The sequence below is a fragment of the Octopus bimaculoides genome, chromosome 7, assembly GCF_001194135.2.
Source record: "Octopus bimaculoides isolate UCB-OBI-ISO-001 chromosome 7, ASM119413v2, whole genome shotgun sequence".
Taxonomy (NCBI): domain Eukaryota; kingdom Metazoa; phylum Mollusca; class Cephalopoda; order Octopoda; family Octopodidae; genus Octopus; species Octopus bimaculoides.
Window position 1 is genome coordinate 77,552,642 of NC_068987.1, and position 22,446 is coordinate 77,575,087.

Below are 22,446 nucleotides of genomic sequence, written 5' to 3' on the forward strand. Positions count from 1 at the left end.
TATATATATATATATATATATATATATCTGTAAATATGATATGTGACAATTATATTTATAGATAAATTCCTCTATTTACATAAGATCGAGGTCTCTTTCATTCTTTTGTTGTCTTGCCATTTCTATCAATATGTGTGTGTGTGTGCATGTGTGTGTGTGCGCGTGTGTGTGCATGTGTGTGTGTGCGCGTGTGTGTGTGCATGTGTGTGTGTATATAAATTTCAAATTTTGGCATAAGGCCAGAAATTTTAGGGGAGGGGTAAATCAATCATACTGACCCCAGTGCTCAACAGGTAGTTTATTTTACTGACCATGGAATTTGAACTTAGAATGTAAAGAGCTAAAACAAATGCCCCTAAGCATTTTGTACACGTCAGTGACTCTACCCGCTCAAACTTGTAAAAATATCTATAGTTTTCAGCTGTAGTTATTCTAGGTATTTTGTTATTTTGTATAAGATAGACCTAAATATCACAAATCTCGTTCTACCACTTTAAAAAAAAAGATATTTATGATTCTGAAAAGTTGAACAAATATACTGGTATATGGGATACAATATAACAAATTGGCTATTACAGGAAGTTAACGCTGTTTCATGTTCAGTGCTATTGTGTGGCACTTTGGGCAAGTGTCTTCTGCTACAGCCCTGGGCCAACCAAAGCCTTGTGAGTGGATTCAGTAGATAAAAACTGAAAGATGCTCACTGTGTGTGTGTGTGTGTGTGTGTGTGAGAGAGAGAGGGGGGGGATGTAAAAGTGAGGAAGTAGGAGCAGACAAAAATGTAAGATAAAAGGCTAGGCAAGAGCAAGTATCATAGGAGTGCGTGCAAAGATATGGATGTGAGACACTTACATGGAAAGATGGCATAAGCAAGATAAGCAAAACACACACACACACACACACACACACACACACACACACACACATATTCTTTTATTTGCTTCAGTCATTTTGACTGTGGCCATGCTGGAGAACCTGCTTTAGTCGAACAAATCGACCCCAGGACTTATTCTTTGTAAGCCTAATACTTATTCTATCGGTGCGTTTTGCCAAACTGAGGATTTCCTGAGGTAGATCCAGTGAAAATTGTATACTTACCATGCATGATACTAGGTAACCATAGAGAGTGGACTTGCTTTATTGGCATACAATTATGAACATACCCAACACTTAAATATCCTCTTCTACTCGAGGCACAAGGCCCGAAATTTTGGGGGAGGGGGCCAGTTGATTGATCAACCCCAGTAAGCAACTGGTTCTTAATTTATTGACCCTGAAAGAATGAAAGGCAAAGAAGACCTCGGCAGAATTTGAACTCAGAACGTAAAGACAGACGAAATACCAAATAGCATTTCGCCCGGCATGCTAACATTTCTGCCAGCTCACTGCCTTCCAACACTTAAATATTAACTCATATATGTATGTGCGTGCGTGTGTATGTGTGTGTGTGTTTCTGTGGGTGTGTATATACAAAAGCACTCAGTAAGGTGGTTGGTGTTAGGAAGGGCATCCAGTTGTAAAAACCCTGCCAAAGACAGTGAAGTCTGGTGCAGTCTTCTGCCTAGCCAGCCCCTGTCAAAACATCCAACCTATGCCAGCATGGAAAACAGACATTAGATGATGATGGTGGTGGTGGTGGTGGTGGTGTCAGCAGCGGCGGTGGTGGTGGTGGTGGTGATGGTGGCAGCGGCAGTGGTGGTAGTCTGGTGTGTGTGTGTATGTGTAAGTGTGTGTGTGAGAATGTGCTGTTTTAGTATCACATGATAGTTATAAATGAGTTGTGGTCATCCAGTGTCATTAGCTGAGAAACAGATGAGGATTGGCAACAGGAAGAGCCTCAAACTGCAAAAACCCTTGTGTCTAATCCATACAAGCATGAAAAAGTGGATGTTATAACAATGATGCTTATCCATGTGTGCAAGTGTCTTGGAGACTGTTTGAAGTAAAGAATGAATTAAACACGTGTTCTTACCTATTGAGAGTATCAATATCGTAGTTTTCTAGTTTTCGTACATTATTTGGTAAAGCTGCTGTCAGTAACAGTGGAGGTCTAACAGAAGTTTTGGAATGGTTTGTTATAGCAGCACGGAACTCCTGGTGAAAAATATAGAGAGTAAGATTCAAAATGTGAAAGTGATATAAACATATACACATCCACATATAGATACACATATAAACACACATGCAAATACACACACATACACGCGCACACGCATGCATGCACACACACACACATGTGCACATGCACGCACACATACACACATCCCAAAAGTAAACAGATACAAGCATTTTTGAAAGGTTTAACCTATTTCAGAATTGTACTAACGAGTGTCCATTGTAGATGAAATGGTTGTTTGTTGACACTCCGTCACTTACGACGACGAGGGTTCCAGTTGATCCAATTAACGGAAGAGCCTGCTCATGAAATTAATGTGCAAGTGGCTGAGCACTCCACAGACATGTGTACCCTTAATGTAGTTCTCGGGGATATTCAGCGTGACACAGAGTGCGACAAGGCTGGCCCTTTGAATTACAGGCACAACAGAAACAGGAAGTAAGAGTGAGAGAAAGTTGTGGTGAAAGAGTACAGCAGGGTTCGCCACCATTCCCTGCTGGAGCCTCGTGGAGCTTTAGGTGTTTTCGCTCAATAAACACTCACAACGCCCGGTCAGGGAATCGAAACCGCGATCCTCCGACCGCGAGTCCGCTGCCCTAACCACTGGGCCATTGCGCCTCCACTGGTATCAACAGTAATACCTCACTTTACGAAGACCCGCTTTATGACACCCCAGGTTTACAAGTTTTATTTTTCAAGCACAAGATCCAAATTTTGAACAAAATGCAAAAGTTTTTACTACCATAATAAATGCTTCAGCGTGTTACCAAGAAATTCTTCTAAACAAACAACTCTAGACCTGATTTTTAAAAAGAAATCTGTAAGTCCTTCTATGAGTGCTTGTGAATCAGCAATCATGTCTACAAGTGTGCACAAGTCTAGTGCAGGTGAAAATGATTCAGAAAACGATAATAATAATAATATTTTTTATTATAAATGATCTTGACATTCTTTTACATTACATAAAATATTTTTTACATTCTACTGTTGTTGTTTTATTGCCATTTATTTATGAGTATCATAAATTTTGTAGGTAAAATATTTTTCTGGGAATGAATTGTGATTTATAACATTGCTATGGGAAATTATTGCTCAACTTTGAGTTTTGCTGTATGGGAACAAATTAACTTATATATCGAGGCATTACTGTATTTACTTTAGGGATGTCTATGAGTATATCTATCTATCTATCTCTACCTCTCTCTCTCTCTCTTTCTCTCTCTCTCTTTCTCTGCCCCCTATATAATAATAATAATCCTTTCTACTAAAGGCAAAAGGCCTGAAATTTGTGAAGAGGGGACTAGTCAATTACATTGACCCAGTGTTTCACTGGTACTTAATTCTTCAGCCTTGAAAGGATGAAAGGCAAAGTCGACTTTGGTGGAATTTGAACTCATAACGTAAAGACAGATGAAATGCCACTAAGCATTTTGTCTGGCATGCTAACATTTCTGCCAGCTTGCCTCCTTAAATAATAATGATGACGATGATGATGATGAACTTAATGTAAGTGCTCAGGTGCACTGCAACTCATCAGAAAAATTGACCAAAACTGCATGAACTGTACATAGAATATGGACAATAAGTGAACAGTGAATAAGTCTTTAAAGAAAAGAATGGAGAATGAAATACAATTTGGTTTCTGGTCATCTCAGTCTCTGTTGGTTTCATAGCTGATTGCAATGAAAAATGGGTTAAATATTGTGTAACATTTTACCCACTCAAAACAAACTTATGTACAGGAACTTCTTGGATTCTTGGAACATTTGCTGCATGGACTTACTGGATGGATGCTGGCAGTTCCATAAAGAAGTGCTGATCTTTCAAAGTGGATGGGTTGGACAGTTTGACTGGAAGTGGCAAGGTGGAGAGGTGCACCATGTTCCAGTCTGATTTGGTATGGTTTCTACAGCTGGACGCCCTTCCTAAAACCAACAAGTTTAGAGAGTGTGTTGGGTGCTTTGGGTGACACTGCATGAGTGCTTTTACATGGTACTGCATGGGTGCTTTTATGTGGCACTGCTTGGGCCCTTTCACATGATACTGCATTGGCACTTTTACATGGCATGACACAGGCTCTTTTGTGCGGCACCACATGGGTGTTTTTACATGGTACTGGCCCAGGACTCTTGCAGGTCAAGACTCATCACTGGTGGGACTGGTTTTAATACTTCTGCTGTTGACACGGGTCTTCTTGAATACAGCAAGACCCCAGGCATCTTGGTCCTTTGTCATCTCACCAGATGAGTTCAGTGTCATCTCAGTCTCTGTTGGTTTCATAGCTGATTGCAATGAAAAATGGGTTAAATATTGTGTAACATTTTACCCACTCAAAACAAACTCATGTACAGGAACTTCTTGGATTCTTGGAACATTTGCTGCATGGACTTACTGGATGGATGCTGGCAGTTCCATAAAGAAGTGCTGATCTTTCAAAGTGGATGGAACACGTGGAAGTGGGAGACCCAGGAAGATATGGGACAAAGTGCTGAAAAATGATTTTAGGACACTGAACCCATCTGGTGAGATGACAAAGGACCAAGATGCCTGGGGTCTTGCTGTATTCAAGAAGACCCGTGTCAACAGCAGAAGTATTAAAACCAGTCCCACCAGTGATGAGGATTGACCTGCAAGAGTCCTGGGCCAGTACCATGTAAAAACACCCATGTGGTGCCGCGCAAAAGAGCCTGTGTCATGCCATGTAAAAGTGCCAATGCAGTATCATGTGAAAGGGCCCAAGCAGTGCCACATAAAAGCACCCATGCAGTACCATGTAAAAGCACTCATGCAGTGTCACCCAAAGCACCCAACACACTCTCTAAGCTTGTTGGTTTTAGGAAGGGCGTCCAGCTGTAGAAACCATGCCAAATCAGACTGGAACATGGTGCACCTCTCCACCTTGCCGCTTCCAGTCAAACTGTCCAACCCATGCCAGCATGGAAAGCAGATGCTAAATGATGACGATGATGATGATGCATATATATATAAATATATATATATATTTAAAGACGAAAAGAAAATGGAGATTTGGAAGTTAATAATTGTTTATTATTCTTTTCTACTCTAGGTACATGGCTCAACATTTTTGGGGAGACGGCCAGTAGATTAGATCAACCCCAGTACACAACTGGTACTTAATTTATCAACCCCGAAAGGATGAAAGGCAAAGTCAACCTCGACAGAATTTGAACTCGGAATGTAAAGACAGACGAAATACTGCCAAGCATTTTGCCCAAGTGCTAACATCTCTGCCAGCTCGTTGCCTTAATAATTGCTTATTATTAACAACAGATTGGTCATCTTCACTTCTTACAGCTGTTTCAGTTAATACTCAATAATTTAATTACAAATTTGTACATTAAATTTACATTTATGTGACATGAGTATAATTCCATCAGAGGAATGCGTACCTTTCCTTCATTGGACACTAAACTCCGCTTGCGAAGACCTGTTGAAGCAAGTGAAATCGAAATCAAAATCGAACTAAATTTGACGACTGGTACCCATGCCAATGTCGTCTCCTTCATTGGACAAGAAACTCAGCTTGCAAAGACCTGTTGAGGCAAGCGAAAGTGAAATCGTGATGGCACCTGTGCCCAGCGTCGCCTTTCTGGCACTTGTGCCCGCAGCATGTGTAAGGACTTTCGAGCGAGATCGTTGCCAGTGCCCCTGGACTGGCTCTTGTGCGGGTGACACGTAAAAGCACCCACTACACTCTCGGAGTGGTTAGCATTAGGAAGGGCATCCAGCTGTAGAAACTCTGCCAAATCAGATTCGAGCCTGGTGTAGCCATCGGGTTTCACCAGTCCTCAGTCAAATCGTCCATCCCATGCTAGCATGGAAAGCGAACGTTAAACGATGATGATGATGATGATGAAAAAAGATGTACCTTTGGAGGTTGTATGTGAGCTCATCAATTCATTTCAAGTGACTTATATCAAATATATATTTTTTTTCTCAGGAAATTATCTACATTCACTGTGGAATATATGTTATATATAATAACAGCAAGGCATCAATAGGGAAAGTACACAAAGATATATTAAGATTAAAAGTTCTTACTTTTAGAAATCTTGAATACTTCTCTTTCTCATTAGCCTTAGGAAACTCCCAGTCGAGATCAATTCCATCGAATCGATATTCCCTTAAATAATGTATGGCTTGTTTGTAGAATCTGTAAACATTTAAATAAATAAGAACAATATTTGGTTAACAGGATAGTAGGCAGATCAATAAAGCTGATGTTACATGTCAATACAATGTATTTCACCAGACAACAACTGATAATAATGTTAACAAAAGAAAATATAAGAAACAATATTTTCTGTTTTATAATGAATAGAGTTCGTCTATCACTAATGAGAGATACAATCAGTGAGTAGTTATGAAGCAATTTTACTTTGATTTTGATTACAAACATTGTTTCTTTATTTTTTTACATGTTTCAGTCATTGGGTGGTGGCCAATCTAGGACATCACTCCAGCTGGAGCATCACCAGAGGATACAGCAGAATGTGAACTGTATGGCTCAGTTTATATAATAATTAAGTTAGTACTGACATAGTCAGTGCAATGAGCATTAAATAATTAACTAAACATGTTTATGTGGCGAGAAAAAGATAACATTTAGTCAATGATTAATATTTTAATAATTTCAACAAGGAAGATAACATTAAACATGTTTTTGTATTATTAGACCTCTTCAGCATGGAGGCATAGCCTTCACAATACTAGCTGAAGTAATGATAAGAGAAACATACAATGTTGGCTGTGTGGTAAGTAGCTTGCTTACCAGCCACATGGTTCTGGGTTCATTCCCACTGCGTGGCACCTTGGGCAAGTGTTTTCTACTATAGCCTCGGGCCAACCAAAGCCTTGTGAGTGGATTTGGTAGACGGAAACTGAAAGAAGCCCGTCGTATATATGTATATATATATATGTATGTGTGTGTATATGTTTGTGTGTGTCTGTGTTTGTCCCCCCAACATCGTTTGGCAACCGATGCTGGTGTGTTAACGTCCCCATAACTTAGCGGTTCGGCAAAACAGACCGATAGAATAAGTACTAGGCTTTCAAAGAATAAGTCCTGGGGTCGATTTGCAAGACTAAAAGGCGGTGCTCCAGCATGGCCACAGTCAAATGACTGAAACAAGTAAAAGAGTCAAAGCGTAAAGATGTTATTTTTCTGTTAAGTCAATTATGATGCTTAGAGAAAGCTGTATATTTGCCATTGAGAAAACAGACACTAGAGTCAAGGGAAGAATGTTGCCCCACCCCTGCCCTATTCAGATACTGCAATTCCGTTCTAGTGAATGTTAGATAGAGGTAAATGTAAATAACATACTTTTTAAGAGTATCATCATCTGAATTGACCAATTCCGAAAAACCTCTCTGCACCGACAGCATCACTTTTAACGCAGGGTTTTTCAGCTTCAGATCGACCATTTGCCCGTAGATTTTGATGTCAGATGGTGATACTTCAATTAATTCACCATCTTTAAACTTTGCAAATGCAAAAATGAGATGTGTACACAAGAATGGGTCAATGTCTGTGACATGAAGGAGGCCAGAGGCAAAATAGTAACAAACCAGCTTTTTATTGTTGTTAGCTGATATTTTGGTTTCTGGAAAGAGAGAGAGAAGAAAAACACAATAAAATAAAAACATTACAGAAAGTTCAGTTCAATACAAACATCAGAAACACTTTCAGCAAATGTCTACTGGTTTGTCAGATAATTTCCTTTGTTTATTTTTTCTACTTGTGGGGGTGCAATGGCTCAGTGGTTAGGGCAGCGGATTCGCGGTCGGAGGATCGCGGTTTCGATTCCCAGACCGGGCGTTGTGTGTGTTTGTTGAGTGAAAACACCTAAAGTTCCATGGGGCACCGGCAGGGGGTGGTGGCGATTCCTGTTGTACTCTTTCACCCCAACTTTCTCTCACTCCTTCTTCCTGTTTCTTTCTTGAGTAACGTTGCGATGGACTGGCGTCCCGTCTAGCTGGGGGAAACACATAAGCCACAGAAACCGGGAAACTAGGCCCATGAGCCTGGCTAGGCTTTAAAAGGGCACATAAATAATAAAAAAATTAAAATTTTTTCTACTTGACACTCATCATCATATGTCTAAAAAGAAGGTAAAAATTTATTCAAGTTTCAAGAACAAGAAACAAAAGTTATAGAACAGTTACAAGCAATCTGTGGCTCTTGGGGCTTTCTGAGTTGCATACATAACAAAAAATTACCACAAATTTTCTTTTAGTAACGCTGCCTGTCTGATGATGAGCCATGACTCATGAAGTCTGTTTCTTGGAAAAATGTGGAGCAAGTCTTTTTAGGTGCAGGCATGGCTGTATGGTAAGAAGCTTGCTATCCAACCAAATGGTTCCAGGTTCAGTCTCACTGCAGAATAAGGACCAGACTTAAAAATAAGTACTGGGGTTAATCTGTTCCACTAAAACCCTTCAAGCCAGTTCCCCCAACATGGCTGCAGTCCAAGGAGTGAAACAAGCAAATGATAAAAGATACACAAATCCAAAACCAAAATGGTTTCAACCCCCATCAACAATTAAAAGCCCCTTACAAAGTTCATGTGAGATCCATAATGCAGCGCTACTCCTACACCTGTGACCAGTGCAGCTGTTATGCCCACAGATATCTTAGACTGATCAGCATAAAATCACATCATTTGCAAATATGCTCCACAGACATGCTAATTCCACTTTGCTTTTTTTTCTACCAAAACCACCACCACCACAACAACTATTACCCCACGATCACTATAACTACCACCACCTCACACTACAACTACCACGACCATGACGACGACCACTACCACATTCACAACTGCCATCACCACTACTACTACAACGATAATGATGTTAACAATGACAACGGTGACGACAATGATGCCAACAACAACGACAACGGTGACAACAATTATAACCTCCACCACCACCACCACCACCACCACTACTACTACTACTACTACTACTACAGAGGCTACTGTTCCTCAGAGCTGGCATGATGATGATGATGATGATAATGATGATAATAATGACGATGATTATGACGATGATAATAATAGATTTTATTGGGCTTTAGAAGTTGTGAAAATTGGAAACCAGTTGAGTTTTCCAATAAATCCATAAATAACAGTGTTTTGTAGTTTGTTTTGGCTTTGCAATGTTAGTAAACAAATTGATGTCATCGTTAATCATAACAAGGGAAACATTGATTTCTTGCTTAGACAAAAGACCAGTTGTTGAAAGCAGAGGACATTGTCAATTGCTTTAGTCATATCCTTTCCCATTGTCAGCCTGTAAGGCAGGACACAAAAGAGTTGTGAGACTAGCTGTGTGTTCTCATCAAAGGCTGTTCAGGTGTGGATATGTGATACAATTGATTGATAGTTGATACATGCAGGGTAGAAATGTATCCTATAGGGGGTTCTTATAAGGTTGTTATCCACCCCTGATTGGAACTCTCCCGTATGACATGTACGCATGCTCAATGACTTGCTTTAACAGTTGCAATCAGCTGAATGCACATTGCCAATGACCTTTGACATAATTACCCACACTCTGTGGTCAGGATTCTTTTTTTGGTTTTATGTCGGTACTGAAGGGATTACCAGACACCGGACAATACAGTGAGAGCAGCTTTCACTAATATTGTGGTATCCGAGGCTGTGTACGTGTCTGTCGTGGTAAATTATGCCACTCCTTAACTTTTGCTTTGCTTTCATCCGTAGCACGAGGTAATTATGTCATTATCTGTGAAATTCGGCAACTTACAAAGATCTTTAGATCAGGCAATACTTCACCGAGAGGAGATATAAGCTTCTGCTTATTCCTGTCTGAAGTATCGTCCAATACTTCAGACTTATCGTCCAATGAATTTACTTTGTTGACATTCTTCATCGACAGAATTTTTATTCTTTTCAACCTTTCAGTCAAGTCCGCCTTTCTTCCAGTAACATACTGTCCATATAATCTTAAATATTTCTTTAACTCAGGCACAGTAAGTACTTCGATAGCTGAATCATCAAGCTGCTTTATATCCATGATAAGACGTAAAGCAATAACAATGGTGTCGGTAGTCTCCGGAAGTTTAATTATCTACATGGAGCGCCGCCTAGCCAAGGGAGATAACCTACTTATAGGAAAGCCCTATACTCACACAGAAATAGAAGGTCAAAAAAGGTATGGACTAAAGAGATGGGCTCCGATGTCAGGATATTGTGTTTCACAGATAAGAAGGCTTAATATCAAAAAGAACGGAAATATGTTGTATCAAAGACCCATCCAACCCATGACAGCACTGAAAAACTGGTGTTCTCTATCTAATATATTCAACCATTATAGGTTCGTTGTGTGGTTAAGAATTTTGCTTCACAACTACATGGCTTTGAGTACAGTTCCACTGCATGGTACCTTGAACAAGTGTCTTCTACTATAGCCCTCGGCCTACCAAAACCTTGTGAGTGGATTTAGTAGACAGAAATTGAAAGTAGCTCATTGTATGTATGAGTTCTTTTATTCTTTTACTTGTTTCAGTCATTTGACTGCGGCCATGCTGGAGCACCACCCTTAGTCTAACAAACTGACCCCCCAGGACTTATTCTTTATAAGCCTAGTACTTATTGTCAGTCCTTTTTGCTGAATCACTAAGTTATGGGGGCATAAACACACCAACATCATTTGTCAAGCAATGGATAGGGGACAAACAGACACACACATATGCATATATATATATATATATATATATATATATATATATATATGACAGGCTTCTTCCAGTTTCCATCTACCTAATCCACTCACAAGGCTTTGTTTGGCCCAAGGTTATAGTAGAAGACACTTGCCCAAGGTGCCATGCAGTGAGACTGAACCCAGGACCATGTGGTTAGGAAGCAAACTACTTACCACACAGCCATGCCTGTATTTTTGTATTTATGTGTGTGTTACTGTCTCCTTTCCTGGACTTCATGTTGATGGTTGTAAACAATTGTCTCTGTCAAGCAAGTGGTGTCGTTTGTTTCGAATCGACTGTGAATACATGTCTGGTCACAAAGAATATTACCTCACTTGAAAACAGGTGAAGGCTGGCAACAAGAAGGGCATCCAGTTGCAGAAAATCTGCTTCAACAAACTCCATCAAACCCATGCAAGCATGGAAAAATGGACATTAGACAAAGATGATGATGACAATGATGATGATAATGATGATGTTTCAGCCTCATTGGACCTCCTCAGTGAAGCATACAGTTCACTGTATGCATTGAAGCAGCAATGAGAGAATCCCTAAATATATGTACCAATATTGTACATATATTGGCATGGAAATTTAATGAATCATATCTCTTTCAGTTCATTGCTTTTGACAAAGTAAATACTATTATCAATATTAGATATAGCTATTATCAATATAAGATATAACAGAGAAAGTTCTAGCTGCCTGAAGCTAATTGATGCCGACACCAACGACGACGTCGCTGACGCTGAACATTTTCAAAATAGTTTGAAATTTGAGATGAATTTTAAATTTCACTGCAAATTCAAGCAGGCTGAGCATAGAGACTTCTAAAATATCGAGGGCAATGATGACATATATACAAACATATATATTTATGCATATATGCATGCATAAATTTATAGTAATCACATCATTAAGCCTGGGTGTGAATGGAAGAAGAGGTTGAACTTAAAACCTAGATGAAACACAATTCTATAACACATGTGAAAATGTTCATAGTATAACCTACTTTTCAATGACAGCAGCATGAAAATAACAATAGAAAATTAGTGTTAACCTTTTCAATGCCCCCTTTTTTATGTGATGATAAAAAAGAATCAATATTAATCATTGACTAATAATTTTAGATTTGGTGAAGTTAATTGCTTCACTGAAGTTCAATAAAATGGAAATATGTCCAGAGCTGTTTCCCTTAATTATTACACGAATCAAGTCAATGACTGATTATTTTGTCTCGTTACATAATCGTTATTTAGTTATATATGTGATTTTAACTACATTAAATATCTTAATATTAACTTAATTTTAAAACATTCAGTTATTGTTAATATGTTTAATGTGGTTAACATTAAATATGTAATAATTTGTGATGAAAAGGTAACATTAATTCCATCACTAATACAATTTTGATAATTTCAGCAAGTAACTGGAAACAACTGGACATGTTTCAGCCTCATTGGACCTCCTCAGTGAAGCACAGAATTCACTGTGTGTATTGAAGCAGTGATGAGAGAATCCCTAAATAGATATACAATATTGTACACTTGTTGGCATGGAAATTTAATGAATCATATCTCTTTTAGGTCATTGCTTTTGACAAAGAAAATACTAATTGCTATTATCAATATTAGACATAGTAGAGAAAGTTTCAAGCTAATTATCTCAGCAGGTACTAGACAATCAGCTGAGGTAATCAGTGGCTAATATTCTGTCACTGGTGTTAACAATCTCTGCACCAGGACGCCATGATCGCTAGATATGGTCAGCTTTTGTTTATGACAGTTGTTGAGTCACTAATTAGAGTTAAATCAGTTCATCCCCTGTGAACACCAACACAAGTTATAAGTATTAGTGTTAATCTATATCATTGACAAAAACACTACTCTTCAACTCACTCTGTTCAACCTACACCCAGCAGTAAATATATACACATCATGCATCACAGAAATGAATGTGGCATGTATATATTTGCTTTGTAGGCTTCCAATGATTATCTAAAAATCTTTAGGAACAAATGGGAGAGATGTGGACTCCAATACTGACACAAGGTAGAGATAGCTCTGGACATAAAGCCATAAATGACTAGTCACTCTAGTTTTGGTAACATGATAGAATGCACCCAGCACATGATATGATATGGATAATGCTAGACAGGAAGGGCTTCCAGTCATAAAAACTAAACCAAAAATCTGACACGCACAACAAAGATGACCAGTTTTCGCTGATGCAGGTTGCACCAGATGTTAAAAGACTGTAGCAAACCGCAAAATACTGAGATAAATCCAGCCCTGCTAACATGGAAAAATGAGATAAAATAATGATGACAATAATGATGATGATGATGATGGCGATATGATGATGATGATGATGATGATGAGAGCTGGAAAAAGCAACAGTAATTTGATGTCAATATCTCCTAAGCTCTGAGAAGGTTTTGAGAGATGGTGTTTCGCTCTGGTCTCCTAACAAAATCTGGATGAAAAGTAAATCTTCTACTGATTCATTTATCTGACTACAGAACAAGTAACTGGGAGATATATTTTCTTATCAATAATCATCCTGACTCATTGTAATCAGAAGACATTATATTATCAGAGCTTAAACCACATTGCATTTATTTAGCTACATTCACTAAACTGTCATTATTTGAGACTGTGTTGTCCCAGAACCTTCCCTGTCTTGGTTACCAGGTAACAAAGTTATGTGAATGGTGGCAATAATTTCTGTGACAGTGATTGTAGTATTGGTGCGGGGATGGCTGAAGTTGTGACAGTAGAGTTGGACGGATAGCTACTGTCATCGCTATTTAGTTATGTGCCTTGGACAAGGTCCTGATAATTCCCAACCTCCTTATTCAGTTAGAGAGAAAGGAAGAGAGTGAGAGAGGATAGACGAAGCAAGAGGAGAGGGGAGGAGAGAGAGGAGGAGAGAGGAAGTGAGAGAGGATAGATGAAGCAAGAGGAGAGAGGATGTGAGAGAGGAAAGAGGAAGTAAGAGAAAAGGAAGTGAGAGAGGAGAGAGATGAGGAGAGAGTAATGTGAAAAAGGCGAGAGAAAGAGAAAGAGAGAGAGAAAATGGGAGACAGAAAAGAAGAGAATAATTTAACAATAAAAGCAAGTAGTTTGTCAGTTTTAGAGGACAAAAGATTACATCATCTTAAAACCATTATTGTCATTGTCATCCTGTTCAACATTCTAGATGACACTGTCAAAACACTATCATCATTATTAATATCATTATAATTATCATTATTATATTTAACATCAAGACAGCAAAGCTGCCAGAATCAAAGCTGCAGATCAAACAAAATGGCTTAGCAGAATTGCTCCCAGCTTTTAACATTCTGAGTTCAAATTCTGGTGAGGACAACTTTGCCTTTCATACTTTCGGGGTTGATAAAATAGTACCAGTTGGGCCCAGGGGTTGACATAATCAACTTTCTCCCTCTCATTAAAATTGCAGGCCTTCAACCAAAATTTGTAACAGTCATAATTATCGTAAAGGCAGAGAGCTGGTCGAATCATTAGTGACCTAAGATAAAATGTTCAGCAACATCATTATTACTATTATCATTATTATAATTATCACCGTCATCACTATCATCATTACCAACTTCATTATCGTCATTGTTGTTAAGCAAACATAACTTTCACTATGAATGAATTATCACTAATGCTGTAGTTCTTCCATTATCTGATATATTTTTGCATCTATGACAACAAATATACTCTTTACTCTTTTACTTGTTTCAGTCATTTGACTGTGGCCATGCTGGAGCTCCACCTTTAGTCGAGAAAATCGACCCCAGGACTTATTCTTTGGATGCCTAGTACTTATTCTATCGGTGTCTTTTGCCGAACTGCTAAATTACGGGGACATAAACACATCACCATCGGTTGTCAAGCGATGTTGGGGGGACAAACACAGACACACAAACATATACACACACATACATATATATATATACATATATATATATATATATATATATATATATATATATATATATATATACATACATACATATATACGACGGGCTTCTTTCAGTTTCCGTCTACCAAATTCACTCACAAGGCTTTGGTCAGCCCGAGGCTATAGTAGAAGACACTTGCCCAAGGTGCCACACAGTGGGAATGAACCCGGAACCATGTGGTTGGTAAGTAAGCTACTTACTACACAGCCACTCCTGCACCTATGTGTTTCCAGAATTTTTTTGTTTTCATCAGTAACTTTGAAAAGCTTGGATGATTGGATAGAAAAGGAAAATGTGCCTTCAATGCAGCCCCTTCTATAATTAATCCATTGACTCCACATTTACCGTCACACTCTCAAAATCCAATGTCTACCCAAGACTTTATTGAAGTTGAACGTGTGACTCTACATTGGAGGTATATGGTCTGATGGTTAGGGTAATGGACTCATGATCATAAGACTGTAGTTTCAATTCCTGGACTGGGCAATGTGCTGTGTTCTGGAGCACTCAGCTGGTAAAAGTGAGTAACCCTGTGATGGACCAGCATCCCATCCAAGGAGGAATACACATACTAGAAAAACTGGGAAAATTGCCTTATACCCCTTAAAGAGTAATGTGGACTAATTATGTGACTCTACAAAGTTGTTTGTTGAGTCAACAATAGAAACTTTTCCATCTACTAGAAATAGCTGCCAAATATCCTTTAAACTATTCTTTGTAATCTTAAAAATGACAGTGCACATTAAATAATATTGCTCTAGTTATCAATGCTAGCCATCACTCACAAGCAAATATGATATAGAAGCAACAACCATGTTTTTACTAATTATCTCAGTTACCCACATACTAAAGGGAAGAGAGACATTCAGAGCCCTCCCATCCCTTGACTCAGCAGCACATCCAGGATGTAACAGGTGGAAGTGAAGGGATCACATCAGCACCTGGCTACAATACATTTTCAGCAGAGTATACAGGAGCAATGTGAAATGAAGCGCCTTGCACAAAGATACATAATGCTGCCTAGCCAAGGATGTGAACCCACAACTTTATGATTGTAAGCCTAGGACCCTAACCACTAGGCCATATGCCTGCAAAAAGTACACAGTTTGAAAAAAAGGAAGAAAAAATGTTCATGGTTTGAATGCCTCTGATCACAATAAATGTCCTGGATCAGGCCAGACCTAGGATACACCCTTTAGCATTTAAACTGACCATATCTGGCTGAAATATTCTACCTCTTTTCAAATCAGGCATATTACACTTACCCTGCAATGTCATTCTAAAAAATAAACAATCATATCATTGAAATCCCAGAGCTATGAGATTATGCATGATTAATTCAAAATAACATGAATATAGAAGCATTAAATTTGACATAATAATCTGAATGTTAAGGGTTAAACAGCAATACTGTTGTTGTTTGTATGAATTGTAATAAAAGAATTTTATTGGTTCAATAAATTAATTCTTAAGAGAAAAGAAAAGCAATAATAAAACAAAAAAACAAAACAAAGCAAAGCGTATATTGTACATACATGCATGTATTCATACACTGAATCATACAAATCTAAGTCAATGATAAGACAGATTTAAGAAGACTATACTTTACTGATAAAGTTTAATAAGTCTGAAATATGTTTATAGTTGTTCCCCTTGCCTGCTTAAAAGGTCAGACTTTCTTTTAAGCATGTATATTAAATTTGAAACTGTGTTTTTCATTTCCTTTCTCTAAGAAAGCAATTTCAGTTAATGAAGAATTTAATTATCCACATTTTTCTGTACATCTCTCGCTATATATATATGTGATTAATCTTAATCCAAGCTATAAGCTTATTTGAATTATTTCCCTTAGGTTTTTTTTTAATATTTTATTATGAGTGAAAGAATCATCAGAGATGCTTTGTCCCATGCAGAAACAAAAGGAGCTACTCAGAGGTAAGTAAACTCTTCTAAATCCAGTGCAATGCCGGAAACCCTTCCACATACTCAGCAGATATCTTAGGGTCACAAGCATTTCACCCGTTAGCCTATACATTTCACTCAAGTGGGGCAAGGAATGAGCTAGTCTTCACCTATGGAAGGGTTCTACTTGCAGTCTCTTATCAACCATCGCTACCTTGAGCTAGTTTCAGCTGCTGAGTCTATTTCCCTGATGGCTTTCTTCGGTTGCTCGGGTTCCAGGCTTATTACCTCCGCCTTAGCAAAGGCAGAAGTATTGTTTTCAGTTGTGTTTGTTTGTTTGTCCATGGACAAGATATCTCAAGAACCAGTGGGTGGATTCAGATAAAACTTTCAGGGATGTTTGGCATCGTGACTGGCACGGACTGATTAGATTTTGGGATCAATCCAGTACCGGACAAGGATGCTACATTATTTTTCTGCTTTTTTTTTTTACTTAATTTTTGAAAATGGCCACGTTCATTTTCAGTATTTTCATTTGTGAGAGCAGTCAAGTTTATTTCGGATATTCACATTTTAAAAATCACCTCCAGCTAATCGTTGAGAGGATGTTAATGTTGCCTCGGCAGAGGTTTGCGCTCTTTGAGTGCTCTTGTTTGAATTATTTCCCTTAGTTTTTCTTTTATTTTTCTTTGTTTATGCAAATTATACTGGCCAAAAATTATAACGCTTATCTTGACAGATAAGGCATGTCAATATAGACTCCTGGCTGATGAGATCTAATAGATCAAAACAGATCCATGGTTATTAATGACTTGTAGGGATGTGATATTTCATTACGCAACTAAAACATACTATAAAATATACCAAGTTTTTATAAGTCAATTTCATGTTTTAGTGTGTTAGCAGTGCGCTTTACAACACTTGTTGAGGTTTCTATAGAATATCTGTAGAGACATCCATAGTTGTCACTTGCCAACAAAGATCAGATTTTCTCTTAAGAATGTAAGTTAACTTGGAGAGATTAATTCTTAATTTCTTGAAATTATCTCACCTTTTCTTTTTTGATAGTTGTACCAAAGAAACAATTAATGTCTTTTAGAACACAAAATGTTAACTAATCTATGCATAGGTAAATGTGTAGACATAGCTGTGTGGTTAATAAGCTCACTTTGGAACTGTCTAGTTTCGGGTTCAATTCCACTGAATGACACCTTGGGTAAGTGTCTCCTACTGTAGCCCTGGGCCAACCAATGCTTTGTGAAGGAATTTGATAGAAACTGTGTGGAAGCCCTTTGCATGTATATGTGTGTGTTTGTGTGCGTGTGTGTGTATGTGTGTGTGTGTGTATGCATGTTCATTTCCTCCACCACTTGACAACCAGTGTTGGTTCATTTATATTCTTGTAACTTAGCAGTTCAGCAAAAGAGACTGAAAAATAAGCAAAAGGCTTAAAAATAAACACTGGAGCTGAATTGTTAAACTTAACCCTTCCAGGTAGTGCTCCAACATGGCCACAATTCAATGACTGAAGCATGTAAAGGATAAAAAATACACAGAAAATTACACAGAGGATGTGACCCATATGAAAAATAACGGTATTAATTAATTAATCTGATTTTTTTCTTTGCCTCATTAAGTACGATGGCCCTAATCTGATATACATACATTCAGACAGACATATAGACACACTAACAGACAAACAGACAGACAAACAGGCAAACAGACATATAACACCAAAATGCTTAGAGCAATGTATAAAAGACTCACCAACGTTTGCCATTGCACCTAAGAAGCTTAACAACAATGCAGAAACAGCTATAAGTATATACACACTGAAAATATAGTTGAGGATAACAGAAACAATTTAAAATTATAAGTGCAAATAAAATTATAAAAGCAACAACATAAAACAAAACAAAAAAATAACAATTTCTTGCATTGCAACAGAAAAATGTAAGACTACAATTATTATTTCTTTTTTGGCTAGTTTTTTTTTTTTTTGCCACAATTTTTTTTTTTTTTTTTTTTCAAGATGAAAGTTGATTCCAGACAGATTTGAAATAGAGCATGTAGAGAACATGAAAGTAGAGGATGATGATGCTAAAATCTTCAAGACTTTTCAACACTATGGTGGGGTGCTGAAAAATTCCTGGTTTTGGCTAAAAGAAAATATAAGGAGATCAGTTAATTGTTATGATTTTATTCAACATATTCCTCTCTCAGATTCACACACTTATTGCAGTGGTCCTTCACTTTTTCTAAGCCCTGTAAAAAGTACTCAGAAGACCTTTCACAGTACCCTTAAAACCAGGAACTTTTTTCAGCACCCCCTCGTATAACCATTTCTATCACTAAGCCATCCTTTCATGGTGAGCTAGATGAAGGTGTTGTCCAGAGTAACAGCTAATATCCTGAAGTTTGTAACTTCCTGAAGTTTAAGCTTATAGATCACATTGGTCTTCCACAGTGTTTTCTTGAGTTATGGTGTGATATTAATAAGGAGGGTTTAATTTTTCTTGCTTTTGTAGTATATTATTAGTTTTAATTTATGATTGGGTGTGATGTATTTTTTGTTGCATTTTATGTGGGTTTTTATATTAAATCTTCATCTTTTCAATAGTTTTTGTATATCTGGTTCACGTAACAGATTTTAGGTGCAGTTTATGTACCGTAAATCCTCAAGTATAATCCGCACTTTTTTTCCCAAAATTTAAAGGTAAAAATTTCTAGGGCGTACTATATACGAGGTTAAAAATAAAAAATATTTTCTAAGCAAAATTTTCTAAGTGATAAATATGTAAAGGCAATTTACTTAATATTTATTTTTCACTGACGTTATTACTGTTATTTCTTTATTTTCTGCAAACAAGTGCACAAAAAAGCTACATGTTTGCATTATGTTATATATACAATAATAATAAAGGACGTTACCGAATATACGTTTATAAACCAAGGACGTTATATAGACGTCCTTGACTCAAGTTAGAGAAGGGGTGAGTATTATACACAAGGCTTAGGTTTTTCAGAGGTACAGCCCCCTAAAAATCCCCTGCGTATTATACTCAAGGGCGGACTATACTTGAGGATTTACAGTAATTCCATTAGGCATATTTTGTGACATATTTTATTGTTATCATACTACAAAACATCATTAGATAAGAAAATAAAAATACTTTATAAAATCCCCCACAAAAATAGTTTAATTATTGAAACCATAATCACATCGCAATATATATATATATATATATATATATACATATATGTGTGTATGTATATACACGGTGCAGTGAATATTTTGTTGTCTAAATTACGCAAAACTGAAAATAACACTGACATCTCATTTTAACATATATTTACTAAAATTACATAAAAATATCTTGAAATACTAAAAACTAAATTTATTCAATAAAATTGCCATTGGCTTTAACCGTGGTCTCCAGATGACTTTGGAATCTCCTGCAACTCTTCTGGACTGTCTCCTTGTTTAAGTTGGTGAATGCTGTCATATTCCTTGCCTTCAGTTCATCTTGGGCCCTCCTTCAACTGCGACCCACCCAAAATAATCAAGGGGGTTGCAGTCTGGAGAGTTTGGTGATCAGATGTTAGGGGTGATGTGGTCGCAGAAATTGTCTGACAGCCATGACTGGGTTCTCTTGCTTGTGTGGCATGGTGCAGAGTCCTGTTGCCAGACATAGGGTCTTCCAGCAACCACCCTCTTCACCTAGGGTAGCACTACTTCCTCCATGCGCTTGATGTAGACCTCTGTGATGTGTCTGAGGCCGTGTGGAAAGATGAATGGAGGCATAACATCGCCATTACTAGTGATCACTCCAAACATCATGATGTTGACTGGGTGTTTGATTTTCATCACTCTCAGTACATGTCCTCAGATTGACACCCAAACACTCTGAAATGTTCGTATTGGAGCTTGCAGTACAGCATGTCATGTCCAAATTTCTGGCAGAATGAATTGCATCATGATGCTGTTTTTCTCACAGACAGTGCCCAACTGCCCCTATTATACTATATAGCTGACAAAATCAAAAACAAACAATGAACATGCGCGAAATTAAAAATATGAAATGGCAACAATTTACCCATCGCACTCCCCTCTCTCTCTCTATATATATATATATATACATACACACACACACACTATCAATAATGGTTTCAGAGAATTGTACACTTACTAAAAATATTGAAAGTGTATCACATACAGGTTTAGCAAATTATATATATATATATATATGCATCTATGCACTACATATATTTGCATGACTATATACATTCATGTGTGTGTGTGTGTGTGTGTGTGTGTGTGTGTGTGTTGTGTGTGTTGTGTGTGTGTGTGGTGTGTGTGTGTGTACATACATAGACATATCATACACATGCGCACATAAATCTAAGCTCCCTGAAACAGGTGTTGAGCTAAGAGTCTATGTGTTCTGTTCTCGGCATTCTGTATTTTTAAGCAAAATATATTTGTGTGTGTGTGTGTGTGCGTGTGTGTGTGAGTGCATGTGTGTGTGAGTGTGTGTGTGTGTGTTTATCTTACTGAATATATGTAGATATATGTGTCTATGTATAAATAGATGTGTGTGTGTATGTGTATGTCAAAACTAATTGTGTTTATTTGCATCACTAGCTCGATATCAACTTGGCTTTGATTTCTTTTAATCCTGGATGAAGAATTCTGGATGAAGAATTCATCATGGATGAACAATTTGGAGATTAGAGCACTACTACATGCCTTCTATACAGAGCATATCCAGTGCTCAACTAGTGTCTGCGTACCCACATTTATACATGTGCGTTTGTGTGTGTGTGTGTGTGAGTGTGTGTGTGAGTGTGTGTGTGTGTGTGTGTATGATAGTCTGTGTGTGTATGTGCTTTTCTTGGACTCTGTTCCTTCCTCCTTTTCTTTCTCTCTAGACTTTTCATCTTTCTGATGAAGAGCAAGGCTTGAAACATCACTCCTATTTTCCTCATCTAAAACTTTCACTTATATTCACTGGGTATTTCTAATTAACTTTTGTCAGCTTTTCCTGTTTTTCATTTTTGATTTGTATGTATGTATGTATGTATGTATGTATGTATGTATGTATGTATGGAGAGAGAGAGAGAGAGAGAGAGAGAGAGAGAGAGAGAGAATGAAAGAGGTAATTATGCAGATAAACAAATTAAATACAACAGATTGGGTTTGATATACAACATATATATCATTTGAGCACTACTGTGTTTTCTATACCAAGAATATTTGGATCACATCTGCTGATTATATATATATATGTGTGTGTGTGTGTGTGTGTGTGTGTGTATGCACACACAATACACACATAGATAAAGTGAGAAAGAGAGAGAGAAAGAGAGAGAGAGTACAGTTCTATTATATATTCTAATAACAAGTAAAGGAGTTAGATGCAAATACATATTAATAGATATGATATTTATCTAAATGATAAAATTACAATTAAAGAGGGCTTATAAGGAAAAAGAAGAGAACGAGCTGTTATTCACCCTTTACTACTACTACTACTACCACCACCGCCACTACAACTACTACTATTAAAAAAGAGGAGGAAATAAAGGAAGAGTAGGGGAAAAGGATTCCTTATTGATCATTTCAGTTATATGCAGGTTAAAATACTGAAGGAGAGTTGTATTGCTTCAGTTTTTTTTTTATCTGTTACAATAACTGTAAAG

At 37.5% G+C, this 22,446-nt stretch overlaps 1 protein-coding gene across 2 annotated transcripts in view; it reads right to left on the reverse strand.

The window, feature by feature from the left end:
• The window catches only part of LOC106878350 (acidic mammalian chitinase), a 69,994-nt gene that overhangs the window by 6,266 nt on the left and 41,282 nt on the right, over nt 1-22,446 (reverse strand). Inside the window, exons 2-5 of one of the 2 annotated variants that reach the window (XM_052969765.1) lie at nt 18,511-18,575; nt 7,461-7,740; nt 6,179-6,290; nt 1,973-2,094 (exon numbers count right to left, since the gene is read on the reverse strand). In XM_052969765.1, coding sequence (XP_052825725.1) covers nt 1,973-2,094; nt 6,179-6,290; nt 7,461-7,740; nt 18,511-18,575 — 579 coding nt within the window. The remainder of the gene's footprint in view (nt 1-1,972; nt 2,095-6,178; nt 6,291-7,460; nt 7,741-18,510; nt 18,576-22,446) is intronic. The other variant, XM_052969766.1, reaches the window with a different exon arrangement.